Source organism: Cardiocondyla obscurior, linkage group LG09 (assembly GCF_019399895.1).
Source record: "Cardiocondyla obscurior isolate alpha-2009 linkage group LG09, Cobs3.1, whole genome shotgun sequence".
NCBI classification, from domain to species: Eukaryota; Metazoa; Arthropoda; class Insecta; order Hymenoptera; family Formicidae; genus Cardiocondyla; species Cardiocondyla obscurior.
The window spans coordinates 2,376,015-2,397,747 of NC_091872.1; the positions used below are offsets into that span (position 1 = coordinate 2,376,015).

The 21,733-nt window shown below is 36.0% G+C and overlaps 7 protein-coding genes across 12 annotated transcripts; 3 read left to right on the plus strand and 4 right to left on the minus strand.

Moving 5' to 3' along the window:
• Positions 1-12: 12 nt before the first annotated feature.
• LOC139105670 (uncharacterized protein C3orf18) lies at positions 13-3,841 on the plus strand. 6 transcript variants are annotated; one of them, XM_070661899.1, is made up of 3 exons: positions 13-1,249; positions 1,471-1,618; positions 3,696-3,841. In XM_070661899.1, exons 1-3 carry the CDS (start codon positions 857-859, stop codon positions 3,788-3,790), a joined length of 636 nt encoding a protein of 211 aa, XP_070518000.1. In that variant the 5' UTR covers positions 13-856; the 3' UTR covers positions 3,791-3,841. The 6 variants fall into 6 exon arrangements, with proteins under 6 accessions (XP_070518000.1, XP_070517999.1, XP_070517997.1 ...); XM_070661901.1 differs by lacking the exon at positions 3,696-3,841 and adding an exon at positions 1,684-2,134 and having other exon boundaries at positions 18-1,249; XM_070661902.1 differs by having other exon boundaries at positions 20-1,249; positions 1,471-1,614.
• Positions 2,762-5,185, minus strand: D1 (D1 chromosomal protein). The gene is made up of 3 exons (XM_070661904.1): positions 5,045-5,185; positions 3,391-3,635; positions 2,762-3,268 (listed from the first exon to the last, which is right to left on the minus strand). The coding sequence occupies exons 2-3, from the start codon at positions 3,610-3,612 to the stop codon at positions 3,137-3,139; spliced, it is 354 nt and encodes a 117-aa protein (XP_070518005.1). The 5' UTR covers positions 3,613-3,635; positions 5,045-5,185; the 3' UTR covers positions 2,762-3,136.
• A 2,253-nt stretch (positions 5,186-7,438) lies between these two features.
• LOC139105656 (charged multivesicular body protein 7) lies at positions 7,439-9,750 on the plus strand. The gene is made up of 5 exons (XM_070661879.1): positions 7,439-7,759; positions 7,831-8,262; positions 8,431-9,217; positions 9,305-9,497; positions 9,568-9,750. The coding sequence occupies exons 2-5, from the start codon at positions 7,970-7,972 to the stop codon at positions 9,642-9,644; spliced, it is 1,350 nt and encodes a 449-aa protein (XP_070517980.1). The 5' UTR covers positions 7,439-7,759; positions 7,831-7,969; the 3' UTR covers positions 9,645-9,750.
• Positions 9,751-10,015: 265 nt separating this feature from the next.
• LOC139105647 (modular serine protease-like) lies at positions 10,016-14,156 on the minus strand. The gene is made up of 8 exons (XM_070661862.1): positions 13,922-14,156; positions 13,159-13,216; positions 12,678-13,058; positions 12,187-12,578; positions 11,828-12,049; positions 10,868-11,163; positions 10,453-10,786; positions 10,016-10,373 (listed from the first exon to the last, which is right to left on the minus strand). Exons 1-8 carry the CDS (start codon positions 13,962-13,964, stop codon positions 10,117-10,119), a joined length of 1,983 nt encoding a protein of 660 aa, XP_070517963.1. The 5' UTR covers positions 13,965-14,156; the 3' UTR covers positions 10,016-10,116.
• Positions 14,157-14,270: 114 nt separating this feature from the next.
• On the minus strand, positions 14,271-17,071 carry Pus1 (Pseudouridine synthase 1). Its single transcript, XM_070661880.1, has 6 exons — positions 16,753-17,071; positions 15,853-16,257; positions 15,359-15,695; positions 15,029-15,287; positions 14,761-14,906; positions 14,271-14,685 (listed from the first exon to the last, which is right to left on the minus strand). The coding sequence occupies exons 1-6, from the start codon at positions 16,817-16,819 to the stop codon at positions 14,577-14,579; spliced, it is 1,323 nt and encodes a 440-aa protein (XP_070517981.1). The 5' UTR covers positions 16,820-17,071; the 3' UTR covers positions 14,271-14,576.
• Positions 17,072-17,158: 87 nt separating this feature from the next.
• On the plus strand, positions 17,159-19,489 carry LOC139105669 (sugar transporter SWEET1). Its single transcript, XM_070661895.1, has 6 exons — positions 17,159-17,588; positions 18,182-18,259; positions 18,380-18,503; positions 18,616-18,771; positions 18,875-18,994; positions 19,081-19,489. The coding sequence occupies exons 1-6, from the start codon at positions 17,512-17,514 to the stop codon at positions 19,189-19,191; spliced, it is 666 nt and encodes a 221-aa protein (XP_070517996.1). The 5' UTR covers positions 17,159-17,511; the 3' UTR covers positions 19,192-19,489.
• A 21-nt stretch (positions 19,490-19,510) lies between these two features.
• LOC139105660 (SAC3 domain-containing protein 1) lies at positions 19,511-21,564 on the minus strand. Its single transcript, XM_070661883.1, has 8 exons — positions 21,389-21,564; positions 21,130-21,306; positions 20,851-21,042; positions 20,533-20,694; positions 20,218-20,469; positions 19,976-20,116; positions 19,708-19,897; positions 19,511-19,623 (listed from the first exon to the last, which is right to left on the minus strand). The coding sequence occupies exons 2-8, from the start codon at positions 21,192-21,194 to the stop codon at positions 19,534-19,536; spliced, it is 1,092 nt and encodes a 363-aa protein (XP_070517984.1). The 5' UTR covers positions 21,195-21,306; positions 21,389-21,564; the 3' UTR covers positions 19,511-19,533.
• Between the last annotated feature and the right edge of the window lie 169 nt (positions 21,565-21,733).

Here is a 21,733-nt window from a genome sequence, read left to right on the forward strand (position 1 = left end):
TCGTAGCGGAGTTTGTCAGAACTAAAAATTCATTTGATTAAACTCGAGACATACCACTAGAAAATCAGATGACTGACTTGTTATTTGTATCATCATGCGCAAATCGCCGAGGAGTCCGAGGGCAAGGACGACACTCTCGTAACCACTTTTAACGGGAGCTGGCCGGAGCTAAGTGCCATCGAGATGTCAAGTTAAGACGCACCTTGCCACCGTGGAGGAAGAGCGAAGGGCCGTCAAGAGGAGCGTCGAGCACCGGTGATGCTGCGGAGTAAACCACGGTAGTTGAACCATCCCTCGAGAGGAAGGATTTCCGTCGAGTCCAGTCTGATAATGCGACGCGATGAAGTCTGTCTGACGCCACCGCGGGAACGTTGCACCGAAATTTTACATTTAATCCGAAATTGTCTCTGTCGTCACCGTGAATAATTAATGAAGTCCATACGACGACGATGTGTGCAAACCGATATCCAGGGATGACAGGGTAACTCAACGACGAGCACATGATACCACGTAGCTGTCACAGTGCACGTTTGTTGACAGAGCACAAAGAAAGGAGAGGAAAAAGAAGAAGACCAACTTTGAGATAGCTGGTCTAATGATACCCAGGTCTCTCATTAAGTTTAGGCCTGACTAGATGCAGTTTAAGAATATAGAACACCAAATTTATCAAGTAATAGCGTAAGGAGAGGTCTAAGGCGGCTTGTTTTATGCATGTTTATGCTTATTTATTGAAAAGAAACTCACTAATTTTATTGAACCTTGAATTAAGATTAAATATATGCCACACTCGTGAGGAGCCTTTCTCAGGTGACTAACTGATGGCTTAATTACAATTAACTAAGCTTTCTCTAATAAGATGCATGAAAATAATGATGCAAATGATACAAGAGGGTACAATAGTGCAAGCAACACCACCGAGTCTATTTTGTACACTATACTAATGAACGATCTCGCGACAGTCTCCACAAGCATGCCAAGTACAATCTACAACGACAGTGTGACCACGACGGCATACGTCGAGTTGCCCCAGGACAGCGAAAGTAACCAACGATTGTGGAATTTATCCAAAACCGCCATTACTTTATTGTCAGAACCCACAGCGATATCGTATAACTCTTCGAGAAGCACTACAACGCAAATGTCGACAACCGAGGCTTTCGACGAATTTGGCCCGCCCGAAGGAGTCGAATATATTTTTGTGCCACTTGGTGTGGTGGTCTCTGTTATTATACTATCAGCTGTGGTATGGGTAGTGATATCACTTTTGTCATTACCTTGTGACGTTTTTTCCCTGCTTCTTTCCCGAATTATTATTTTAATATGGCGCTATGCTAGCACGATAGTGTGTGATATTTTACACATACATATCTTGGTGAATGCTTTTCTTTTTAACAAAATTCGATATCCTGCTTTTTTGTTAGGTACAAAAAAGATTTTTCAGATTTTAATATTTTATTTTATTTTTCCTAGGTATTAATTATATCGAGAAAACGTAAATTGGAGCGCCTGAGACACAGACTCATGCCAATGTATAACTTTGATCCTGGGGAAGAGGAGGAGGACGACTGGGAAACCGAGCTCTTGGACGAGTGTTACAATACACATCAGAGACGAGTGTGTAAGATTGTTTTCGCTTGCAATTCACGCGAATACGCTGAAAATAAGAATTCATTAATTTTACAGCAAGGATACCAGTCCATGGACACTGAAGAAAATGCAGAATTATTTGGTGGTCATTAATACCACATACTCGCATAGCATTTGCATCATTTTTTCATTAAGCTATAATTACGATAGACTAACACTTACTTATCGCAATTTTTGTACATACAAAGTTCTTGTACGAGCTGAAGTTTAAGTACCTAGCTATAAATTAGAATTTCTTTATACAAATTCGTAAAAGACCAAAGTTTGATAAAAGAAATTAGTATATTAGAAGTACAATTACAATTTTCTTCAATTATATTTTATAGCTTAATGATTAAATTGTGTATCAAGTTTGAATCATTTTATACTAAAATTAAATGTTATACGTACAAGTTTCAAAGCATTAGCCAATTAAAATGTACGTAATATAGATAATGACTTTTATGCAATTAATTCCACAAAAATATATAAATGACATTTTATACAATTTCATCGTTTAATATATTTTAATCATGTTTATCTGTTCCTTTATTCTTTAAGATTTTGTTTTTTCCTATTTAAAATAATTTTATTTTCCCATTTTATTTTTTTTTCCCCGAAAAAATTTGAAAAATAATTTTTTTATCGCATTATTCGATCGTCATTTACACTATAAACGAAAAATTACAATTTTACAGTAAAACATAAAAATTTATAGTCCGAATTTTAAGTCTCGGGTAAAAACACAGATGCAGAATTAATAATAAGAGTACTTTGAGTTTATTTACTTTAATACAAATTTGACATTCACACATATGCTTGCCTCAAAAACGACAGTAATATACATTCATTAAGAAAGTGTACTTAGTAATGTTAATTAGAAAAGAATAGTCCCTGCATATGTTACATACAAGTTTTTTTTTTATTTTTTTTTTTTTTTTTACCTTTCACTATCTCTTATATTAGATCAGTAGGGATTCTTTTTTTTTTTTTGGCTTTATAAATCGCGTATATGAAGACGAAGAAGAAAAGGAGGTAGCAAACATGTGACACGATATTATCTATTCAGAGTAAAATATTATATAAAAAAATTATCAACCTTATTTTTCGGGCAAATAAAAAATAAGCTTTGAGATTTGCATCTTAATCCAGTCTTTTACTGTTTAAAGAAGATTACACGTAGTACTTAAAATGATTTATCATTAATAGTAGTGATGTCGAGTAAATGTAAAGACCTTAAATTTTTAACACAACTTTTGTATCAATTTTTTTGTTTTTTTTTTAACTCAGCGTGTGACAATGTGCACCGTGAACCAGTTTAAAACTTCCGCGATCAACGTTGGACAGTGTCCACTGCTTTGATGCAAGTTCGAAAAAGTTAACTGGGCTAAAAATTAAACAGAAGTAAATTTAAGAACAACTAAATTCAATTTAATTTTCTATTTAAAAGTCTTCGAAGGATAAGTCAGCTGTGTTAGTTTCGTCCTCCCTTATTGCATCTTACGATGCTTCAATTCTCCTCTTCCTCCTCCTCCTCTTCTTGCTCATCTTCATCCTCACCGGTTAACTCAGGTTTTTCTTCTGTCTTTTTCGGTCTACCACGGCCACGTGACGAAGTAGTCGTGCCTTTTTGTGGTCCTTGCTGTAAAGTTTAAGGATTTTTCTTGTGCAAATAAACTTATTAGTTATTAATTTGTGAACAGTTTACAGCTAAACAAAGATCAGTTCTTTTTATAAAATGTGGCAATTTTTACACTTGCGTACCTTCTTCTTGTGGGACCCCTTGGGTCTACCTCTTCCTTTTTTAACGGGTCCAGGTGGTGCGTCATCCTCGTTATCAGATTTCGCAGCGCGTACAGCGTTATTCTTTTCTGCTGCTGGCCTACCCCTTTTTTTGGGTTCTTTAGCAGCGTTCTTATCCACCTTGGATGGCCTGCCTCTCTTCTTTTTTTGCTCTTCCACCACTGGCGAATTATCGTCCGACATATTTATTGTCCTGCTTTACTTTACTGTAAAAATAAGATTAACATCAATTAATTCAATTTATTTTTTTCATCTTTCTTTTTCAGGTCGTATCGTCTCCGATAAAGTAAACCACGAAGGACACAGGCTAATAAAGTTTTCGAGTCACTTGTGTGTACAAGTATGTATGTTGTGTGACTAGAGTAAAAATAAATATTATTTAACGTTTTCCATCGAGCTCCCATAAATATAAGTAGTTCTAATTTAATTTGTGAAACCTTCTCTGCATAAAAAAAAACAAAACAAATTCTGTCGATATACGCGTACATAGAAAAGGGAAACGTAACGTGGACATCTTTCAAAGATGCGTCAATCTTATGTGAAAACTGGTAAAAGCCAGCTGGCATAATAGTTATCGAACGGAGAGGAGTGCATCGTGGCTCTCGAATCTTAGGAAAAAAAAAAAAGAAAAAGAAAAAAGGAGGTAAAAATAAAATAAGCAAACGTGACTATCGATCTTCCGATATTTTCCTCTCGTTGTCTCGCGCGCTTGAAGGAGCATCGGGGATCGCAGGCCAGAGAGTGCGCAAACGCGCCGCGAAAATCGGTACTATCAATTATACGCGCCTCGTGAAGTTAGCGAGACGAGGATACGCGCAGCACGCCAACGTTGCGATTTTTTGCGTCGTAAAACGCCTCGGCACGGCGCGATATGGCGCGCGATCGAAATAATTTATTCGCGGCCGGAAACATCGCGCGCCCGCGCGCGCATGCGGGAGCGGGGGAGGAAAGGAAAACGACGTCGTCGTCGAGGATCGCGGAGACGCGTAAACGAAGTAACAATGTCCCCCGCTTGCCCGCCAAAGTTCCGCTCCCGCCATTTTCAAAATTTGCAAACGGCACAACGTAGAGCGTCCGCGGGACGCGCCGACTCGATTTCATCGGTCGGGCGAGCGAGAGGAAGGCGCAAACGCGATCGGGCGTATTTACGTTGTATTTCTCGCGGCGGATCTCACGAAAATCGCCGGAAACGCGGATGTCGCGTCTGGAGTCGGGGGACGCCATGAGTGAGAGGCGCGCGAATCATGGCGTCCGTGTGTAGGCTTCGCGGCGGCATCCAGACGCGCCGTTAACGGGTCCCCGCGCGTCAGAGACCGATCTCTGCAAGTAGCGACGGGACGATGACGGGATGAGCGCCGAAAAATCTGGCGTGGACCCACCGAGAGGCCTGGGCCGCTTTTATGCTGCAATCGCGTACGCTTAGCCGATGTAAATAATAGAAAACACCCGGCGGCCCTGCCGTTCCCTCGAGGCCGGTGGGCAACGCGCTCAACCGAACACGGGCTACCGTTCAGCCAAGTTTTTTTTTTTCTCTCTCTCTCTTTCTTTCTCGCGCGCGCGCACAGCGAACGCACTCTCGGGGACGCACTTCGACGGCACTCCGCACCTCACTCACCTCGCGTTCCCGGGCAAAAAATTAGCCTCGCGTATCTAACTCGCTCGGGCACCGCACGCACTCTCGCGCTCTGCCGAGAACAAAGGGTGATATACCGCGCGCGGCGCTTTCCTTCTTCGTCGCCGGTTGGCAGCGCGCGTTGTGGCGTGGCGGTGGTCGGTGGTGTCTCGCGGTCACGACGCGTCGCGTCGTATCGTATCGCAAGATACGCCGGCACTACCTCGTCGTCAGAGACGCGCGCGCTAGGTCACTCGCTCGATCACTCCGTCACTCGCGTTTTGGCCAGCGTCGTTCAGTGATGTGCACTCGGCACTCTTCCCGACTCTCGGTCGCTTCGCCGCCGTGTCGCGTATATTAGCGGGCGCCGCTGTGCCCGCGCATCCGTTTACGCATACACACACATACATACATATTCACACACACCACACGCTCGCCCTCGTCGCACGTACCGCCCCGCCGCCAACGAACGCAGCAGCCTCCACTCTTGTCGTGCGATTCGCCCTCGTCGGTGGCGGTGAGCTAGCTAGCCAGCTAACCAGCCAGCCAAGCAAGCAAGCCGGCCGGCCGGCCGGCCGGTGGCGGCGGCGGCGGCGGTGCCTGCTCCAGGAAAAAAGAACGGAACGGTGCGTTGCGACAGCCGGAACTATTTTATCCGCAGATATACAAAACACATACGCAGCGAACAAACAACATACGTACGAAGAACTTACCGATAGAATGCCAAGCCGCAACTGACTGACGACGATGCACTGCGACGCGATTCGTTGAGCCACGGTTCACGAGCCGGCCCGAAGGTCCTCGCGCCATCTCTCTTACGCTCCCGTCATCTCTCTTGCTCTCGCTATTCCCCGGCTCAAGCACGTCAACGAATTCCCGCCAAAAGATCGCCCCGCGCGATGGCGACGGTATCGAGAGAATCGTTCGTACGACGCGCCGGGGCGAGGCGTCCTGAAGTTTACCTCCCTTCTTCTTTTTCTTTCCTCGGTGGCGCGTAAGCGAACGCGGCGGCCTACTTCGCGTCGCGGGCAATTTGGCGCACGCGGTCTCCCGCGATTTCGCGCCAACGACCGCAATGGCGGAGGGCGGCGTTATTGCCATAAAGACGTCGCGCAACGACCGGCGAAAATTCCGACCGCCAGCCGCCGCCGCCGCCGCCGCGGTCAACGGACATTAATATTAATAACGACCCGCGTGGATCGATACATGTACACGCACGTGTGTATACGTGTGCGCGTCCGTCTGTGGGATTATGCAAAGAAAAAAAGAAAAAAAAAATCGCACATGCACGACGAACGTCGAACAGTTACGAGCCGGTTGTAAGCGCTAGAGGACGTTGACCTCCCTTTTCCCCTCTCGCCCGCCCTACCGCCCCCGCGCCGCCCAATTCGCGTGCGTTTTCGACAAAGTTACCGGCTCCTTCGCTCGCGGTCGAAAATATTTTTTTCCCCCCGACCGCGCCAGTAAATCGATATTCGCGTTTTATCGCCGCTGTTTAGCGTACTGCCGGGCCGCTTTTTGCGCGGCCCCATCACAGCGGAGGGGGTTGAAAATTCTGTTACACCGGCTTAAATAATTTTTCCAACGCCATTGCATCCGAGAGACGCCACCGTCTATTCGCGCGCGCCCAATTTCCATTTCTCTCTCTCGTTTATATTTGGGAATCACGGCGGTACACGAGGAATGCGCTCGTCGACGCGTCCAGGCATCCTCTGCGGTCGAGCCTCGCGCGTCGAACGTCCGATGACGTTTTAATTCATGTCTCCGCGAAAATGAGCGTCGGTCGCTTGCCGGACTTGCGTTCCCTCCCAATCAATTCCAACAGAGTCTCGTAACCGAGCGTAAGCCTGCACGAAAGAAAAAATGAATGGAGCCGTAAGAGAAAAATGACTCGATGTTCGTAAACAATGTAGAATATACGGAAAACCGGTTTAGAAACGACGTACGCGTCTGATAAAAGCCGAATCAATGCCGAGCGTCAACTTGGGCGGCCATAGCGTCATCCGATTGGACGCCAAGGTTCGCTCGGCGAGGAAAGTTGAATGAGAACGCGGAGATAACCCTCTCACTTACATCCGCGAGAAATTTTCATGCTCCGTTCGACGTGATTTGCGCCGCGGGACCACCTCCGACGGTCCGGCGTCCTCGCGAAGGACGGGATCAAGTCGCCGGTGGCATTTTTCTGTGGTGGTGCGCGCGGAAAACGCGCAGCACTATCGATCCGCGCGGCACTCCTCGACGTAGATGTGCAGATGAGCGCAGAAACAGGCCAGTAATTAAAAATAGGCCTCGGATCCCTTTCAAGGTTAGCCGGCGTACCTCGCTCTTCGCTTCCTTGTCCTTCTTCGCGTCGTCCAAGCGAATCGATCGCTGCTGGTCGCCCGACGTGACGCTTCCACCGCTCCATCTTGCGTCATCTCGCGAGAAACGTTCCTTTCGCCAGTGATTGGTAACAAACCGTTTTTTGCCATTCACCGATATTTCCGTTTCGTTCGCGTTACTCGACGTTACTCGACGTCGATGCCATATCTGCCTTACGGTATACGTGAACTTATTTCGAGACTCCTGAAGCGAGTAACGTAAAACCACAACAAACGGGCGAAGATCAGTTGATGTCAGTTGAGCAGCGCGAGTGACCTGAATAAAAAAGCAGTCCTTTTAATCTGTGACACGACACTCGTGTAACTAATTTTAATTAATCGGAATCATACGCGACACGTAAGCCATTTGTAATTGCAGATTTGCAGCAACAATGATGAAGTAAAAAAATGTACTGTTTTTATTTATAGCACCTCTTTGGTTAGAACTCGTTGCGAGTAAAAATAAGAGATGGGGAATGTGCCTGCGCGGAATTAGAGTGCACTTGTCATGGTTGAATAATGTTTATATAATCTAAGTTAATTCGCATGATTTTACTGTATCAACGTTATGAATGACAGTAAGATGGCTAATAACAGCATTGGTAATTCACCATTGCCACCAGACAAATTGCCAGAATGGAATCAAGAAGAAAGAATGGGTGCCCTGTTTTCACCATTTCGCAGTAAATCTGTAAACCCACAAGACTGGATTTCTAAATACAAGTTCTGGAATAATCTGATATATGAATGGCTTAAGCATACCATGCAATGCAGTTTTTCAATTGTTGAATTGAACCAAGCCTTCAAAAGAAAGGGTTGTACACCACTTTGTCTAGTTACAGTGATTGAGGAACTAAAAAGGTATATTACAAATTATTAAATTTATGTGAAACCATTTTTTTACATTACCTAATATATTTTTATAGTAAAGACAATAATGTGTAATAAAAATAATGCATCAAGTTTAAAATTTTATGAATACCTAGCTTTATATCATTTATATATATATAATTTGTGAAATTTTTTTAGAAATAACAAAATAATTGAAGAGACTGACTTTTTAAAAGAACCATGTGAGACATGGTTAGCATGGTCAGTTGATGTGCTTCTAAAAAAATTCAGTAGTCCAATCAGTTGGATGTTTTTCAACATGAAAAATTATATTGTAGGCCAGAAGACAAATGACATAGAAGTGAGATATGTACATTTGCAAATTGTGCAAGAATTGGGTGATATTATCCTTTCAATCACTGAAGTTAAAAAAGATAATGTCTTGTTTTCAATATCAGAGATAGAAGACTATTGCAGAGACAAAACTGAAAAACAGATTTCAAACAGTACAGTAAGATTAACATTGGAGTGGTTAAGACAAAAGAAAAAGGTAGTTTTTAAGAAAAACTCTAATCCAAATGGTGAATTACTAGTTAAAATCTCTGCACAAAAAGTAAATGAAATTACAGAAATAGATGAAGGCATATATAAATTAATAGAACAGGAAAATAAATTAAGCAAAGAAATAGAAATTATGGAGAAAGAAAAGCTCAATATTATTAATGAAGCTAAATTGTATTTAGGAAAGGAATTGCGTCAGATGGCAAAAACACAATTAAGGAAAAAAATGGATTTGGAAAAAAGCATAGAAAAGCGGGCGCAAGCACTTACGAATCTACGAGTTCTCATCACCAATATTAAAGATGCGCATTATAATTCGGCTGTATTATCTGCTTACAAAACTGGATCTGATGTATTGAAAAAAATTAGACAAAATGGTTTAACAGAATATGATGTTGGAGATATTATGGATGACATTAATGAGGTAAATAATTAGATATAATTATCTGTTATTTGTATTGCTTATAAAAAAGATTTAATACTTAATTAATACTTATTATTTGATGACTAGGTTTTAGAGGAAAACAAGGACATAAATTCAGTTTTATCTGAATCACTAAATAACACAAACTCTGATGCCGAATTAGAGAAAGAATTAGCTGAATTGTTGGAGGAAGATAATGAGGATGTTTTCACTGCAGTTCCCGATTCAAATTCAGAAATCGAAAAACTGAAGCAACGTTTGCAAGATTTAAATATGCAAGGTAAATATTGCAAACGCAGTAAAATTTATTATACACTTTATACAAGTTAATAAAATATACGATATTATAGATCTAGTTTTACCTGAGGAAAGTGTTACTGCTTTATCATCTGTACCATCTAACAAAAAGGCACTAAAGGACACCTGAATACTTGTATGCTGTAATAATTTATATAATTATACAACAAATTCACAAAATTGTCTCCCATTTTTTAAAATGTATGCATGTATATTATGTAATTGAATAAACTTAAATTATATAAAAATAGTTATAGTATTTTTTCTATTAAATCTATTTTACACATTTTGGCATATATGCAATTAAAATAAAAAAATATAAATTATATATAGTAATTAAATTTATATTTCTACTCATCTATTTAATTCGTTATCTAATAAATTGTAATAAAAATGTAAAGCTAAGTAATAAGTGCAATTAAAATTATAAAATTAATCTCATTTATCACATGTCTTGAGTCATTAAATTGTTCGATTAAAGAATTGTGATTTTACAAATAATTACACATAAAATAAAAAATTGATTTATCAAATATGATATACTCAATACAAAATTAATAATTTTTCATTGATTGGAGTAATCGGTGGTTACGTTGAGGAATTTAAGTACATCTCGTTGAATAATGTTCCGAGCACAATATATGCGTTTGATTGTGATCTATTCTGAACATTACATCTCTTATCCATTCAATATGTCTAGATACGTCTGTAAATAAAGAATACAAGTTATTGTTACAACGAGCAACTCCACCTTCTGTTATCGTGCCAAGGGAAGTGCTGACGATACCGCGGAGATAATATAAATTTTTAGCTTTAAAGACTAATCCACCACCACTATCACCGTCACAAACAGAAGACCCTGAAACATACATATTCAATAAAATTAAAAGATTACAGCATTATTATAATTAACATTATACATTTATTCCTTTACTAACCATTTGTGAAACCTGCGCAAAACTTATCGTCAGTAAGAAAATGTTCCAAATTAACACTTTGACTAACAGACCTACATTCGCTGTGCGTGATTAGAGGCACTGTCAGAGCTTGCAAGACTTGGCTAGGTTGATTAAATTCAGTTATACCAAATCCTGCTACTTTTCCTAACTGACCTGGTTCGAATAAGGCCCAATCGTTTGTATTATCACCTAGACATACAGGTACCAAAAAGGCTGACAATTCAAATGGTTTAATAACTTCTAGTACTGCGATATCCTGGATATAATTTCCTAGAACTCCAACATAACTGCGTTTTATGTAAATATGTTTCACCTGAAAAATGATACATACAATTATTTTGATTACTCATATTTTATATAGATTAGTTATATCGCATTATATACATTAACAAACCTTATTTGATTTAACGATAGTTTGATTATGAAAGTCAAAATTATATTCACGATAAAGGTTTCCTGTTAGTATATAAATTTCTTCAGGATTAACCACTTCTTTAGTATTATCGTTGTATATGCAATGAGCTGCCGTTATCAATAAATTTGGTTGAACGATAGATGCTCCACAAAAGAATGATTTTGATGTGCCGTTTACATCTTGGTACAATGAGGCGTGCCATGGAAATTCTGTGAGGTTTGCTAAATACCCGCCTATCGAGGTTGGTCTAACATTAAAAGGTAGAATTCCGCAATCTACAACAAACATTTCGATTGGAGAAATCCGTCTTAGCGTGATAATACAAAATATTTTTTTTTTTTACATAATTATATATATAAAAAAAGATAACTTAAAATAACCATAATTCCATTATGCTTTACTGTGATAATTTTCGGGCAGGAAACAGATTAAAATATATTAAGATCATATCAAAAAGTTTATTAAATATATTTAATGTGTGTATATTTATACGTAAGTACTTAACTTAATAGTATATTATTTTATACATAGCACACTTAAAAATAATTTTTTAAATAACTTTAATTAAAGCTTTGGTTTATTAGGAAACAGTATTTAATTATAACCTAAGTAGGAATATGGAGTATCATATTAGGCATGCAAATTATCTCAATAGCATATGGATTATATGATTATCAGATCAATTGCTAAAATATTCAAATTTGTAATACCATTTTTTTTTTATGTTAAATCGTGCCTACGGTTGATATGAGTATTCTGTTATATTATATATTGACTTTGGTATTCTAATATTTATGTCTTGATTATTAGAAATTCTGGTATTTGTATGTATAATGATTTTATCATCCGAAATTTCAATAAATGTAGGATTATTTCTATTTACACTAGTATGGAACGTTAATTCAGTTTCATTAATATAAATATTTATCGAGATCGGACCTGGTACACATCTTATAAGGTCTGGAACCCATTGACCCCTTGCATTACATCTCACGCTTTGTTTTCTTCCAAGTATTAAACTAGTCTCAAGATGATAACTGTTTGCACAATATACATCTGCTCTTGTCATTGGTAAAACTGGCAATCCGCACGGTATAAATTCTTCATCATATGAACATTCAGCTCTGATTGATGGTTCGTTTAAAGCTGGACAGCGTATTTCTATAAAATAAAATTTAAAATAATATACAATTATGATTTTAATCGCTTTAAAAATAATTTTTGAAACATCTTTCTTTAATTAAAATATTCAATATTTAAGAACTTATATTTATTTATAATGTATGTTAGTTTAATACCTTCGCAAATTGGTATATTAAGCCACTGTCCTCCAAAAATGCAGGAAACATCGGTCAAACCAGATGATATTTTATAACCGGAATTACAAGAATATACGAGACGAGATCCTAATCCCAGGTCTGTTGTTCCTACTGGAACGTCACAATTTTCGTCTCCTGGACATTGCGACGAATGTAACTTCCAATGACCGTTTTGCGGTTGCGAAGGTATTCTGCAACTATTGCTTGTCTCTAATGAAGGTATTGTTGGTCTTATTACTGACGGCGACCACGAAGATCTACATATTCTTGGATCTTCATCCGAGCCATCAGCGCAATTAATTACGCCGTCACATCGACGATCACCATCGATACAAGCTCCATAAGAACAACGGAAATTCGTTGTAGGACAACTGCAAAGAAATTTGTATATGTTTGTTATACAAGATATTTAATCAATGTACAATATTGCTATGTTTCAAATGTATACGTGGTATATAAAAGATCCTTACTGTACTAATCTACATACAGCAGCTGTTTCGTCGGAATTATCCCGACAATGTATAACTCCGTCACACACTTCGATGTTGCTAATACATTCCCTGTTATTGCACTTAAACTCGTCGTTCTTACAACCGTTCGAAGGTTTTGTTACATTTCTAACGCATTCAGGTAGTATCTCGTCACTATTGTCCACACAGTTTGAGATACCGTTACACGTCAGATCATTATCTATGCAGGCACCGTAATTGCAGCGAAAAGCATAAATGGGACATATAACACTTTCACATATATCCTCTGTCTCTTCTGATGCATCTTTGCAGTCCTTTGCACCATCACATACCATTGTATTATCTATGCATTGTCCATTGTTACATCGAAATTCAAACTTTCTGTTTAAATTATTAAATTAGTTAATATTCATTGATAAGTTTGATGATTAGTTGATACTCATTTATTTCAATATTGCATTACTTTTGTATAAATACTTACGGGCACTTAGTATTATCATCATTATCACCAAGTTGTGCTTTTCCAGAATCAATAATCACTGTAACGTCAAAAAAGGTGTTTTACAAGATTTATTTTATTTAGAAAGAAAATTTATTTTACGTATGAAATAATCATGTGTAAGCTAAAGTCATTTATTACTTATTTCAATTGTAATTAAAATTTCTTTCAACGTTGATTATAAGAGAATCTTACTATGTTCTATAATTTCCATAAAAGAAAAAATTATATAGCAGAGTCGTCACATCGATTAGTGATATAAGACAAACTTTTATAAATGTGGCAAATGCATATATAACACATTTGCGCCTCATCTTCACTTATTATCTGTCTGACACGAGTAAACATGTAAGAAAGATAGATTCTTCTATACTGCGGTTCAAGGTCACGAAACTGGTTTTTCACACTGATCGTGATGGTTCGAAAATTCCGTAGAATACGGATGGTACGATTATCACGAGACATAAATTTTTCTACCCGAAATACAAATTAAAAAAAAAATTTTAAAGTTGTTACATTTATTTATCGTTACCTTTATTTATAAATTGTTAATCTGTTAATTATTATATTTACTTGAAATTAAAATATACCAATTGAATAAAATTTTATGGGTTAATTTTAGACGGTGAGTTAATTTGCTAATATCTATAAAGTTGGAACAGTGAAATTCCTTTTCCAAGTATCGTGGTACGATTTTTATATGCCGTAGAAACAAAGAATAGAGACAATGATTTTTTTTGCTTACCAGAAATAATTAGTAGTAGGAGAATCCGTTGAACAATCCGCATGATAAAACCACCGTTCGTTAAATGCTCACACACGTACTCTCCGTTGCTTTATATCACAGCACTCGAGACTCACTGCGATCATTCACTGCATTTGATGCTATAAAACTGGAATTACCCAACGAAAACGTGAACGAGCACGTCATCCTTGTACGCGCTCGTAGTAGTAAATACGAGAGGGGAAGAACACATTTTGTTCATATCTGTAAAAGTATCTATCTAGCGAACATGTAACAATTAATCAAGTGGAGTTATTACGACTACGTAATTTTTTTTTTTTCAATTATAATTCGAAGAATTTTGTGAGAAAAAAAAAAAAAATAAAAATAATAGACTTCCTTATATCGGAATGTTTAACAGTTACTAACATCATTGTTACCGTTAATTTTATAAATATTGCGTAACTGAAATCTTGCAATTAATCTCGAAAGTAGAGAACACTTTAATGATGATTTAAAAACTTTTTAATGTTTCTTCGAGTATTTAATACAGAAACAAAGTTAGTTATCAAGAGACGCAGTAGTGTTTTACGTCAAATGTACCCGCAGTGGAATTATCGCGTATCTTAATGCGAGTCGCCGAGTTACGGCATGTTATTTTACGTTTAAACGATAATTATGCATTATTATGCACGATTTCACGTTCTTCCGAATCATCTTCCACAGACAATACATCTCTATTACTAAACGAATAAAAAGGAAGGCCAACCAGCCATTTTAGTGTTCTATATAAAATTAAGTTAAGGCTTTTGAACAAATAAATATATTCATACACACAATGTCGGGTTTAGAAAGGATACGTTTGTTCTGAAATTTCGGTGTCTATCATATGCTTCAAAATATATGTCTTTTGAAACTTTTCTACTTCTTCCTCACATTCCTTCCAATCTAATGTCTCGTGAAGACCGTCCGTGCCATATCTTTTACCGTAATTGTCGTAGTGTACCTTTAAATATATTTATTTCTTTGAAAACTTCACCTTTAAAAAATTTAATATCAACCTTATAAGAGATTTTATAAGTTTGATAATAACATTTTATCAAAATACGTGCAATAAAATTTTCTTACATGGCACAGGCACAATCCTAAACTAGGTGCGATCGGTATGTCCAACTTATCCATCGTTTTAAACGCTTCATCGATTGTCTCCTGTGGTATCATATTTCTTGCAACCGCTATTATAAATGCAACCATTTTTCGAATTTGATGCAACATGAAGCTTTGCCCTTTTACTTCCAATATGGCAAATTCCATACCGTTTGAAACAAATGTTTCTGTGCAGGAAAAACTGATTATGTAGCGTTTTGCACGCGGATCTAATGGTTTCCTAAATAAAATAAATAAAAACGTTAGTCATAAATATCCAGTGAGCGATATTTTTTTAAATTGATATCTTACACTTTTGATGTAAAGTTATGAAAGTTGTGAGAACCTTCTAAAAGTTTTAAAATTGAATTTAATCTATCTAAAGACTCTGGAGATAGTCTATAGTCAGTATATGGCCTTCCATCGATCGTTAATAATTGTTTCATTCTCTCGTCTTCATTAACTTCCTCTCCAAGTTTTAGCGAACTTGGATCTTCAGACGCGAATGCAAAAGAAGGGATGATATATCTATAGGTACGCGCGTCGCACTGATTTTTACTATTAAAACCCTTTGTCACTCGTTTTATTCCAAATACTCTAATTACATCAGGTAAATGCTGATTTATTACAGTCTTATCAGACTTCTCAGCTGTAAAAAAGTAACATTATAAAATTAATATCGTAGTGGCCGACGCACAAGCGGCGATCGCTACAGGAAATATATTTATACATTATAATATACTTCAAAAGTTAAATCGAAAATTTCTGAAAAAGAAAATATCAGATTAATGTTTAAAATATCTTACGTAGTTTTAGCGAAACAATTTGCCTAATCGCCGACACCCCCTTATCGGTTCGGGCGGCTCTTTGAAAATTAATCGCACGTATATTTTCGAAGTGTTCCGCGGTTATCAAATCTGCTTTTAATAAAGCAGTAACCAAATCTTCTTCGATTGTCTTCATTTTAGGATTTCTTTGCATGCCATAATAATCTTTGCCAACATAGCCAAGCAACATAGCATGATTTTTTCTCTTAATTCTTTGTATCGTTTCCGCCTCAGTCGCTCGTATTACTTCCGTTTCTACCTTTTGTACCTTGGTTTCATTCTCCTGGCTATTTTCAGCGGATCTTTTAATGCCATGCACAGTATTCACATCAGATTCGGTAGTGGTATGCATCATAAGAAATGCACTTTGATGCCAAGTACTCTCTACATGGTAAACATTTAAACGAGCTTTAAATATTTTAGAGACGAGTAGAAAAGTCCTATGCTATTTTATAAAATTCTCCACCGTTATTGAGAGAAAAAAAAAAAAAATTAAAATATCTGGATGTAAGAGCGATGAGGAATCTGCGGGTGAGTGAACTTGACAAACGAATAGTGCCGTTATCCTTTACGCTCACTCACCAAACCGGTCGAGAATTTTATAAAATAGTAAGTATATGACTTTTCTACTCGTCTCTAAAATATCTACCTATCCGTGAGTTTAATTATATGACACGAAACACTCTGTATTTTACACGTTAAATAATATCAAGCTAAATAAGTAAGCTTGGAAGGAACCTAACCGTAAAAAAAATATGTAACGTGCAAACATATTTTGTTACCTACATACTTTTTTTGGATTTTTTTTTGTACGCTTACAAGAAATTTATCTTAGTATTGGCCTCGTGTTGTTTTCAATAATATATCTTTTGTGCTTACCTAATTGATATTTTGCCCAACAAATAATGGATTTGTTCGAGAGACAGTAATTCGTTCTGTACAACATTGGCAACACCTTAATCTTCCCGTTATAAATAATCCTTACATTAAGTTAGTTAAAAATTTTTTTGTACCAGTAAACAATCAACGTTACTTAATTATAACATCGCTACGAAAACTGTATGAGAAGTTTAAAATATGTACATATATATATAAATATATATATACATATATCGCATGGTGCTTCAACAATCAGATTTGGTCGTGGTCGCGTGTGCGAAGTCGGTGCTTCGGCTGCCATTTTACAATCAGCTGTAATCAGCCAATAAAAGCGCAGGACTATAGTCCGATATTTATGTAACGACTCGATAGGTGTCGAATAGAATTGAAAACTATTGTAGCGGACTAAACTATATTTGCGGGTGACGCTTTACGCGCCTAGCGTTGTGTGCGTTTCGATCTTCCACTGGACGATCAGTTTGAAATCTGAATTCAGTTGAAGTGGGTCTTGATAACTTAACCTACTTTATGTAGCAATATACATTGATATTATCATTTCGCACAATTGTATTCACTAATTTTACAATAATTCTTGCTTCCTTGATGCACATATAAGTCGCGTTTAATACGTATGTACAATATATATATATATATATACCGATACAGTGATTTAAAAGATTTGACATTGACAGCAATTGATAATAATTGATAAGTATTAGCATCCGTTAAAATACACCTAGTCGCAGTGAAAAAAGAAAAATGGGCCTGGAAGATTATAAAGAAATTATAGGGTTTAGCGCCATGTGCACCACGATGGCACATATGCTATCGGGAACGTAAGTATGCTGGGATTATTAATTATTTATCGTACTTCTTTTAATAGATACATTTAAATGCGTGATATGTACGTCTTGTAATATGTGCGTGCATATAAACGCGCAATTTGAATAATTACCGCATGTCTGTATTTTCGCTGATGTAGCAAATGTTTTACTTTGGAATTAACGTAACGTAACGAAAAATTTAGCGCATACCTTTTTGCAAATTAAATGTAAAGTACCCAAAAAAAAAATTTTTTTTTTCAAGTATTCATTTTTTTTTTATTTCACTTAACGATCTCAAATGTATTAACTATCGCTACATTTAGAAACGTGTTAAAAGATATTAGATTATATCAGCAGTTATTTGAGCCGCGTTTGTTTCGTTATCTTTATTTTATGACTCGTCGTTTTATTATCTGTCGAGTAGTAAGCATGAATTACAGTATAAACGTATTATATAATTAATCATAATTTTTTATATGTACATGTGTATTTTTATTTTTTCAGTGACACAATTAGATATTTATATTATTTTCAATAAATGTTTAAAAAAAAGTTAATGTATACTTGACATGTTTTACAATACTAAGCACAATATTTTTTTATAGATTAATATGTCATGACATATACAAAAAAAGTTCGTCCAAAGGAGTTGATCCAATGCCTTTTCTCGGTGGTGTAGGAGTGTAAGTATGTGTAAGCTTTACGTACGCGTTATACTTAAAAGTTTGTTAGTTAATTATAAGAATAAAAATATTTGTGATATTTTTATATATTTATATAACATAATTTAACCATTTTTTTAGATGCATATTAATGCTTCGATATGCTTGGATGTTAGATGATTCTAACATGATAAATGTTAACATTTTTGGTTTATTGACAAATGTAGCTTATATGATGGTTTATTACTATTATACACCAAATACGGTACTCTTTCTGATACAAACTATTAAAATATATTTGGTTCACAATCCATCAAAATGATTTGTTTATTATATATATATATGTATATATATATATTTTTTTTTTTTTTTTTTAGAGTGAACTATATAAATTATCATCTAAAGTAACAGCGTTTGTTATAGCCATTCTTATTTATGTGGAAATGGAAAATCCAGCAAATATTGAATTTAGATTTGGCACTCTAGTCACAGTACTTCTTCTTCTATTAATTGCATCTCCTCTTGTACATTTGGTAAGCAGTATTTTTCTACACATAGCTTAAATTTTTCTAAATACATTGTAATTGTAAATTTTAACATAATGAATTTAAATATAACTTCTTTTTTTTTTTTTAGAATAAAGTTATAAAAATGAAAAGTACAGAAATTCTTCCATTCCCACTTATCTTTATGGGTACATTAGTTTCGTTTCAATGGTTGTTATACGGCATTATCATTGACAATGTGTTTATAATCGTAAGTATTTGCAATTTAATTATTTAAATGTTTAAATATATTTAAAAAATGTAAATATATATATTAACTTATATATATGTATATAGTTCCAGAATGCAGTTGGTTTTGCACTTTGTATTATTCAATTATCTTTGTTTATAATATTCCCATCCAAGAAGTCGGAAACTGCGTTATTGAATGAAGAGAAAAAAGATTAATTAAAAAAATTATTAAAAGCAAAAACGTTTTTATTATATGTAAAATTTTATCCTAGATGTATTATAAATCCGATTATTCAAGTAAAAACATGTAAAAGTTAAATCAATTTTATTGCTGTAAAAGACAATACTAAATGTTATTTATATATATAAAATTTAATTTGTTTATTGTTGAATTATATAAATAATGCATATATTATAAATAAATTATATTTTTCTATAACTAATATATGTATATATGCACGTAAACAGTATAAAATACTTGTTATTTAATACATTAAAAAATAATTGAAACACATAGTGATAATATAATAACAAATAGAGAAAACTAATTATTTTATTTTAGAATTCATCGTTAGAAGTACATTCCAAAAGAATTTTTGGTATTAATTTATGTAATGTGGCAGATGTGTAATACATCTCAGGGTTAGCCTACAATAAAAAAGAAAGTGATAAAAAATACAAAACAGTTTGTATTTTAATTTAAAGTAATTACTTCTGAATCATTGCACTAACCAGCAAGATTTGTTCATTGAACTTCGATTTTTGAAATAAAACATTTTCATTAGTGAACGTCAAACCGAATAACTTACAATCAGCCTTGATTTTATTTATATCGTTATAGAATAAAAGTTCCTGCAATTTTAATCCCGGAAACGTCAATATTTTGTTATTATAGCCAGAACTCATAACTTGCAGAACATTTCTGAAAGATGATATGTTTCTTATTGTTAGTTATTTTAATAACTTCAAAAATTTTGCGTGAGTATATAAAAATGAATACCTTCTAAAACTCTGTAAATTACAAAAAAATGCACAGGCTAGTATTGGAGATAATTGCTTGACCAGACGATGAACACAAACATAGTTTTTTAAATACCAAGCAAGTGATATTCTTGTAGCTAATTGAATATTTGGCAATTTTCTATACGATACGAAAAATATGTAAAATATGTGAAATGTGTAAAAATCGAATATTATATAAATAAATTTTTTAATTTATTTAACATATTACTGGTAACCTACTTTAGATCTGCTGAAAGTGTAAGAGCTCTTTCTAGAGCTTCATGATCTCCAATATGGAGAAGAATATATATAGCTTCCATTTCCGACCGACTATCGTTTAACGTTAATTTTTCGAGATCTTTGTGTATTTTTGTATCATCTACTGTACCCTCTATTTTTTGATCATATAGCACAAGCAGTTGCTTGATACATTCCAATAAATGTTTGCTATTTATTTTTGGGTCAAATTCCGATATGCTTCTTTCACACAGCCTAAAAAGTCGCTATTAATAATTTTGTCAATTTTTAGAGAACATATGTTTGTTCATTGTGTACCTCTGTGCGGCATATACATGAAATCGGATAATTGGTTCGAGAAGGAGAATACTTGCAGTAACGTCGACCCTTTGTATCACGGCATCCTGCCGTACCGATCTTAAGCGATCAAATACAAAGTCGTATATCGACGTCCAGTCTAAATCTGTTTGTGTAATTATTCTGAAACGTCATACATAATTAATTATTATGCATATCAATTTCACAATCAATGAGCTTAATGTTTCACATCGACATAAAACAAGTATTTTCTCATATTTAAATTGAATAATATGTGTGTGCTTATGGACGAATCAAATGTAAAGGGATAGGAATTACTTGGTAAACAAGTATTTAACAGTACATAACAGTACACGAGGTGGACGTAGCGAGTTTGGATCTGTCATATTTTGGCCGGCTGCAGAGCGGCTAAAACATTTTATTGTTTTCGCTGGGTCAGCCTTAGGTCTCTTCATATATTTTGTACTCTCGTCAATTTCGTACTTGTGCAGCAAGCCTTCCCTCTCTCTCCTCAAAAAAAAAATTTCCAGATCAGAAAAGACACAAACACGTATAAATTATAATTATATGGTTTTAATTTTACGAGGTGAAACTTACATCCGTCGCTCCTTCTCCGGGCACATAGATAAACATCTTCCTATTATCAGCTCGACAGTCGTCATTGCCTTCTCACGCACTTATCGTCGCAAATTTATTAAAAAAAAACGTATATCACGCGAAGGGCGTCGAGATGCATTTACACGGTAACGCTATTCGTGTAATTTGACACTGAAACTAAATGAAACATTTGAAGATTCTGAAAGCTACGAAACGCTGAAACAGTCAGCTGATTGCCGCTCAATACAGAGAAATCTACTTTTAGAAGAAAAGCGATAACAAAATGCCTGTTTTTTTTTTATCTCCTCTTTTTTTTATCTCCTTTTTTTATTACATTGTTTCATATTTATATTGTGTTTAACAAATTTTTTTTTAACAATTTTACACAACGGAATAAGAAACATTCTTTGTGGGTACATTTAACCTCGATACTCGTCACTCTCGTTCCTCTCATGTAAATGCATCTCGCCATTCGGCGCATGTGCAGAGTACCCGCTAAGTTGTGTGATGTTGTGTCGTCACGACTCGCACCGTCGTCCGACCGTCGCGGGCATCGACCAGGGCGCCGTTTCGTTTCCCGAAGTGCGCTTTTCGCTCGCACGGC

Excerpts from the sequence above, each read along its gene's own strand:
- LOC139105670 (XM_070661896.1), top strand. The coding sequence starts at position 857 with ATGCATGAAAATAATGATGCAAATGATACAAGAGGGTACAATAGTGCA. Across the intron at positions 1,250-1,470 it reads TACTATCAGCTGTGGTATGG|GTATTAATTATATCGAGAAA; the intron begins GTAGTGATATCA and ends TATTTTTCCTAG.
- D1 (XM_070661904.1), bottom strand. The coding sequence starts at position 3,612 with ATGTCGGACGATAATTCGCCAGTGGTGGAAGAGCAAAAAAAGAAGAGA. Across the intron at positions 3,269-3,390 it reads AGGGGTCCCACAAGAAGAAG|CAAGGACCACAAAAAGGCAC; the intron begins GTACGCAAGTGT and ends TAAACTTTACAG.
- LOC139105656 (XM_070661879.1), top strand. The coding sequence starts at position 7,970 with ATGAATGACAGTAAGATGGCTAATAACAGCATTGGTAATTCACCATTG. Across the intron at positions 8,263-8,430 it reads GTGATTGAGGAACTAAAAAG|AAATAACAAAATAATTGAAG; the intron begins GTATATTACAAA and ends AAATTTTTTTAG. Across the intron at positions 9,498-9,567 it reads GCAAGATTTAAATATGCAAG|ATCTAGTTTTACCTGAGGAA; the intron begins GTAAATATTGCA and ends ACGATATTATAG.
- LOC139105647 (XM_070661862.1), bottom strand. The coding sequence starts at position 13,964 with ATGCGGATTGTTCAACGGATTCTCCTACTACTAATTATTTCTG. Across the intron at positions 13,217-13,921 it reads CCTACTACTAATTATTTCTG|TGATTATTGATTCTGGAAAA; the intron begins GTAAGCAAAAAA and ends TTGACGTTACAG. Across the intron at positions 10,374-10,452 it reads TTGCGCAGGTTTCACAAATG|GGTCTTCTGTTTGTGACGGT; the intron begins GTTAGTAAAGGA and ends TGTATGTTTCAG.
- Pus1 (XM_070661880.1), bottom strand. The coding sequence starts at position 16,819 with ATGTTGTACAGAACGAATTACTGTCTCTCGAACAAATCCATTATTTGT. Across the intron at positions 16,258-16,752 it reads TTGGGCAAAATATCAATTAG|AGAGTACTTGGCATCAAAGT; the intron begins GTAAGCACAAAA and ends TTTACCATGTAG. Across the intron at positions 14,686-14,760 it reads ACCGAAATTTCAGAACAAAC|AACACTAAAATGGCTGGTTG; the intron begins GTATCCTTTCTA and ends AATTTTATATAG.
- LOC139105669 (XM_070661895.1), top strand. The coding sequence starts at position 17,512 with ATGGGCCTGGAAGATTATAAAGAAATTATAGGGTTTAGCGCCATGTGC. Across the intron at positions 18,260-18,379 it reads TTTCTCGGTGGTGTAGGAGT|ATGCATATTAATGCTTCGAT; the intron begins GTAAGTATGTGT and ends CCATTTTTTTAG. Across the intron at positions 18,504-18,615 it reads ACTATTATACACCAAATACG|AGTGAACTATATAAATTATC; the intron begins GTACTCTTTCTG and ends TTTTTTTTTTAG.
- LOC139105660 (XM_070661883.1), bottom strand. The coding sequence starts at position 21,194 with ATGACGACTGTCGAGCTGATAATAGGAAGATGTTTATCTATGTGCCCG. Across the intron at positions 20,695-20,850 it reads GTTAAATACTTGTTTACCAA|AATAATTACACAAACAGATT; the intron begins GTAATTCCTATC and ends ATGACGTTTCAG. Across the intron at positions 19,898-19,975 it reads AATTTACAGAGTTTTAGAAG|AAATGTTCTGCAAGTTATGA; the intron begins GTATTCATTTTT and ends ATCATCTTTCAG.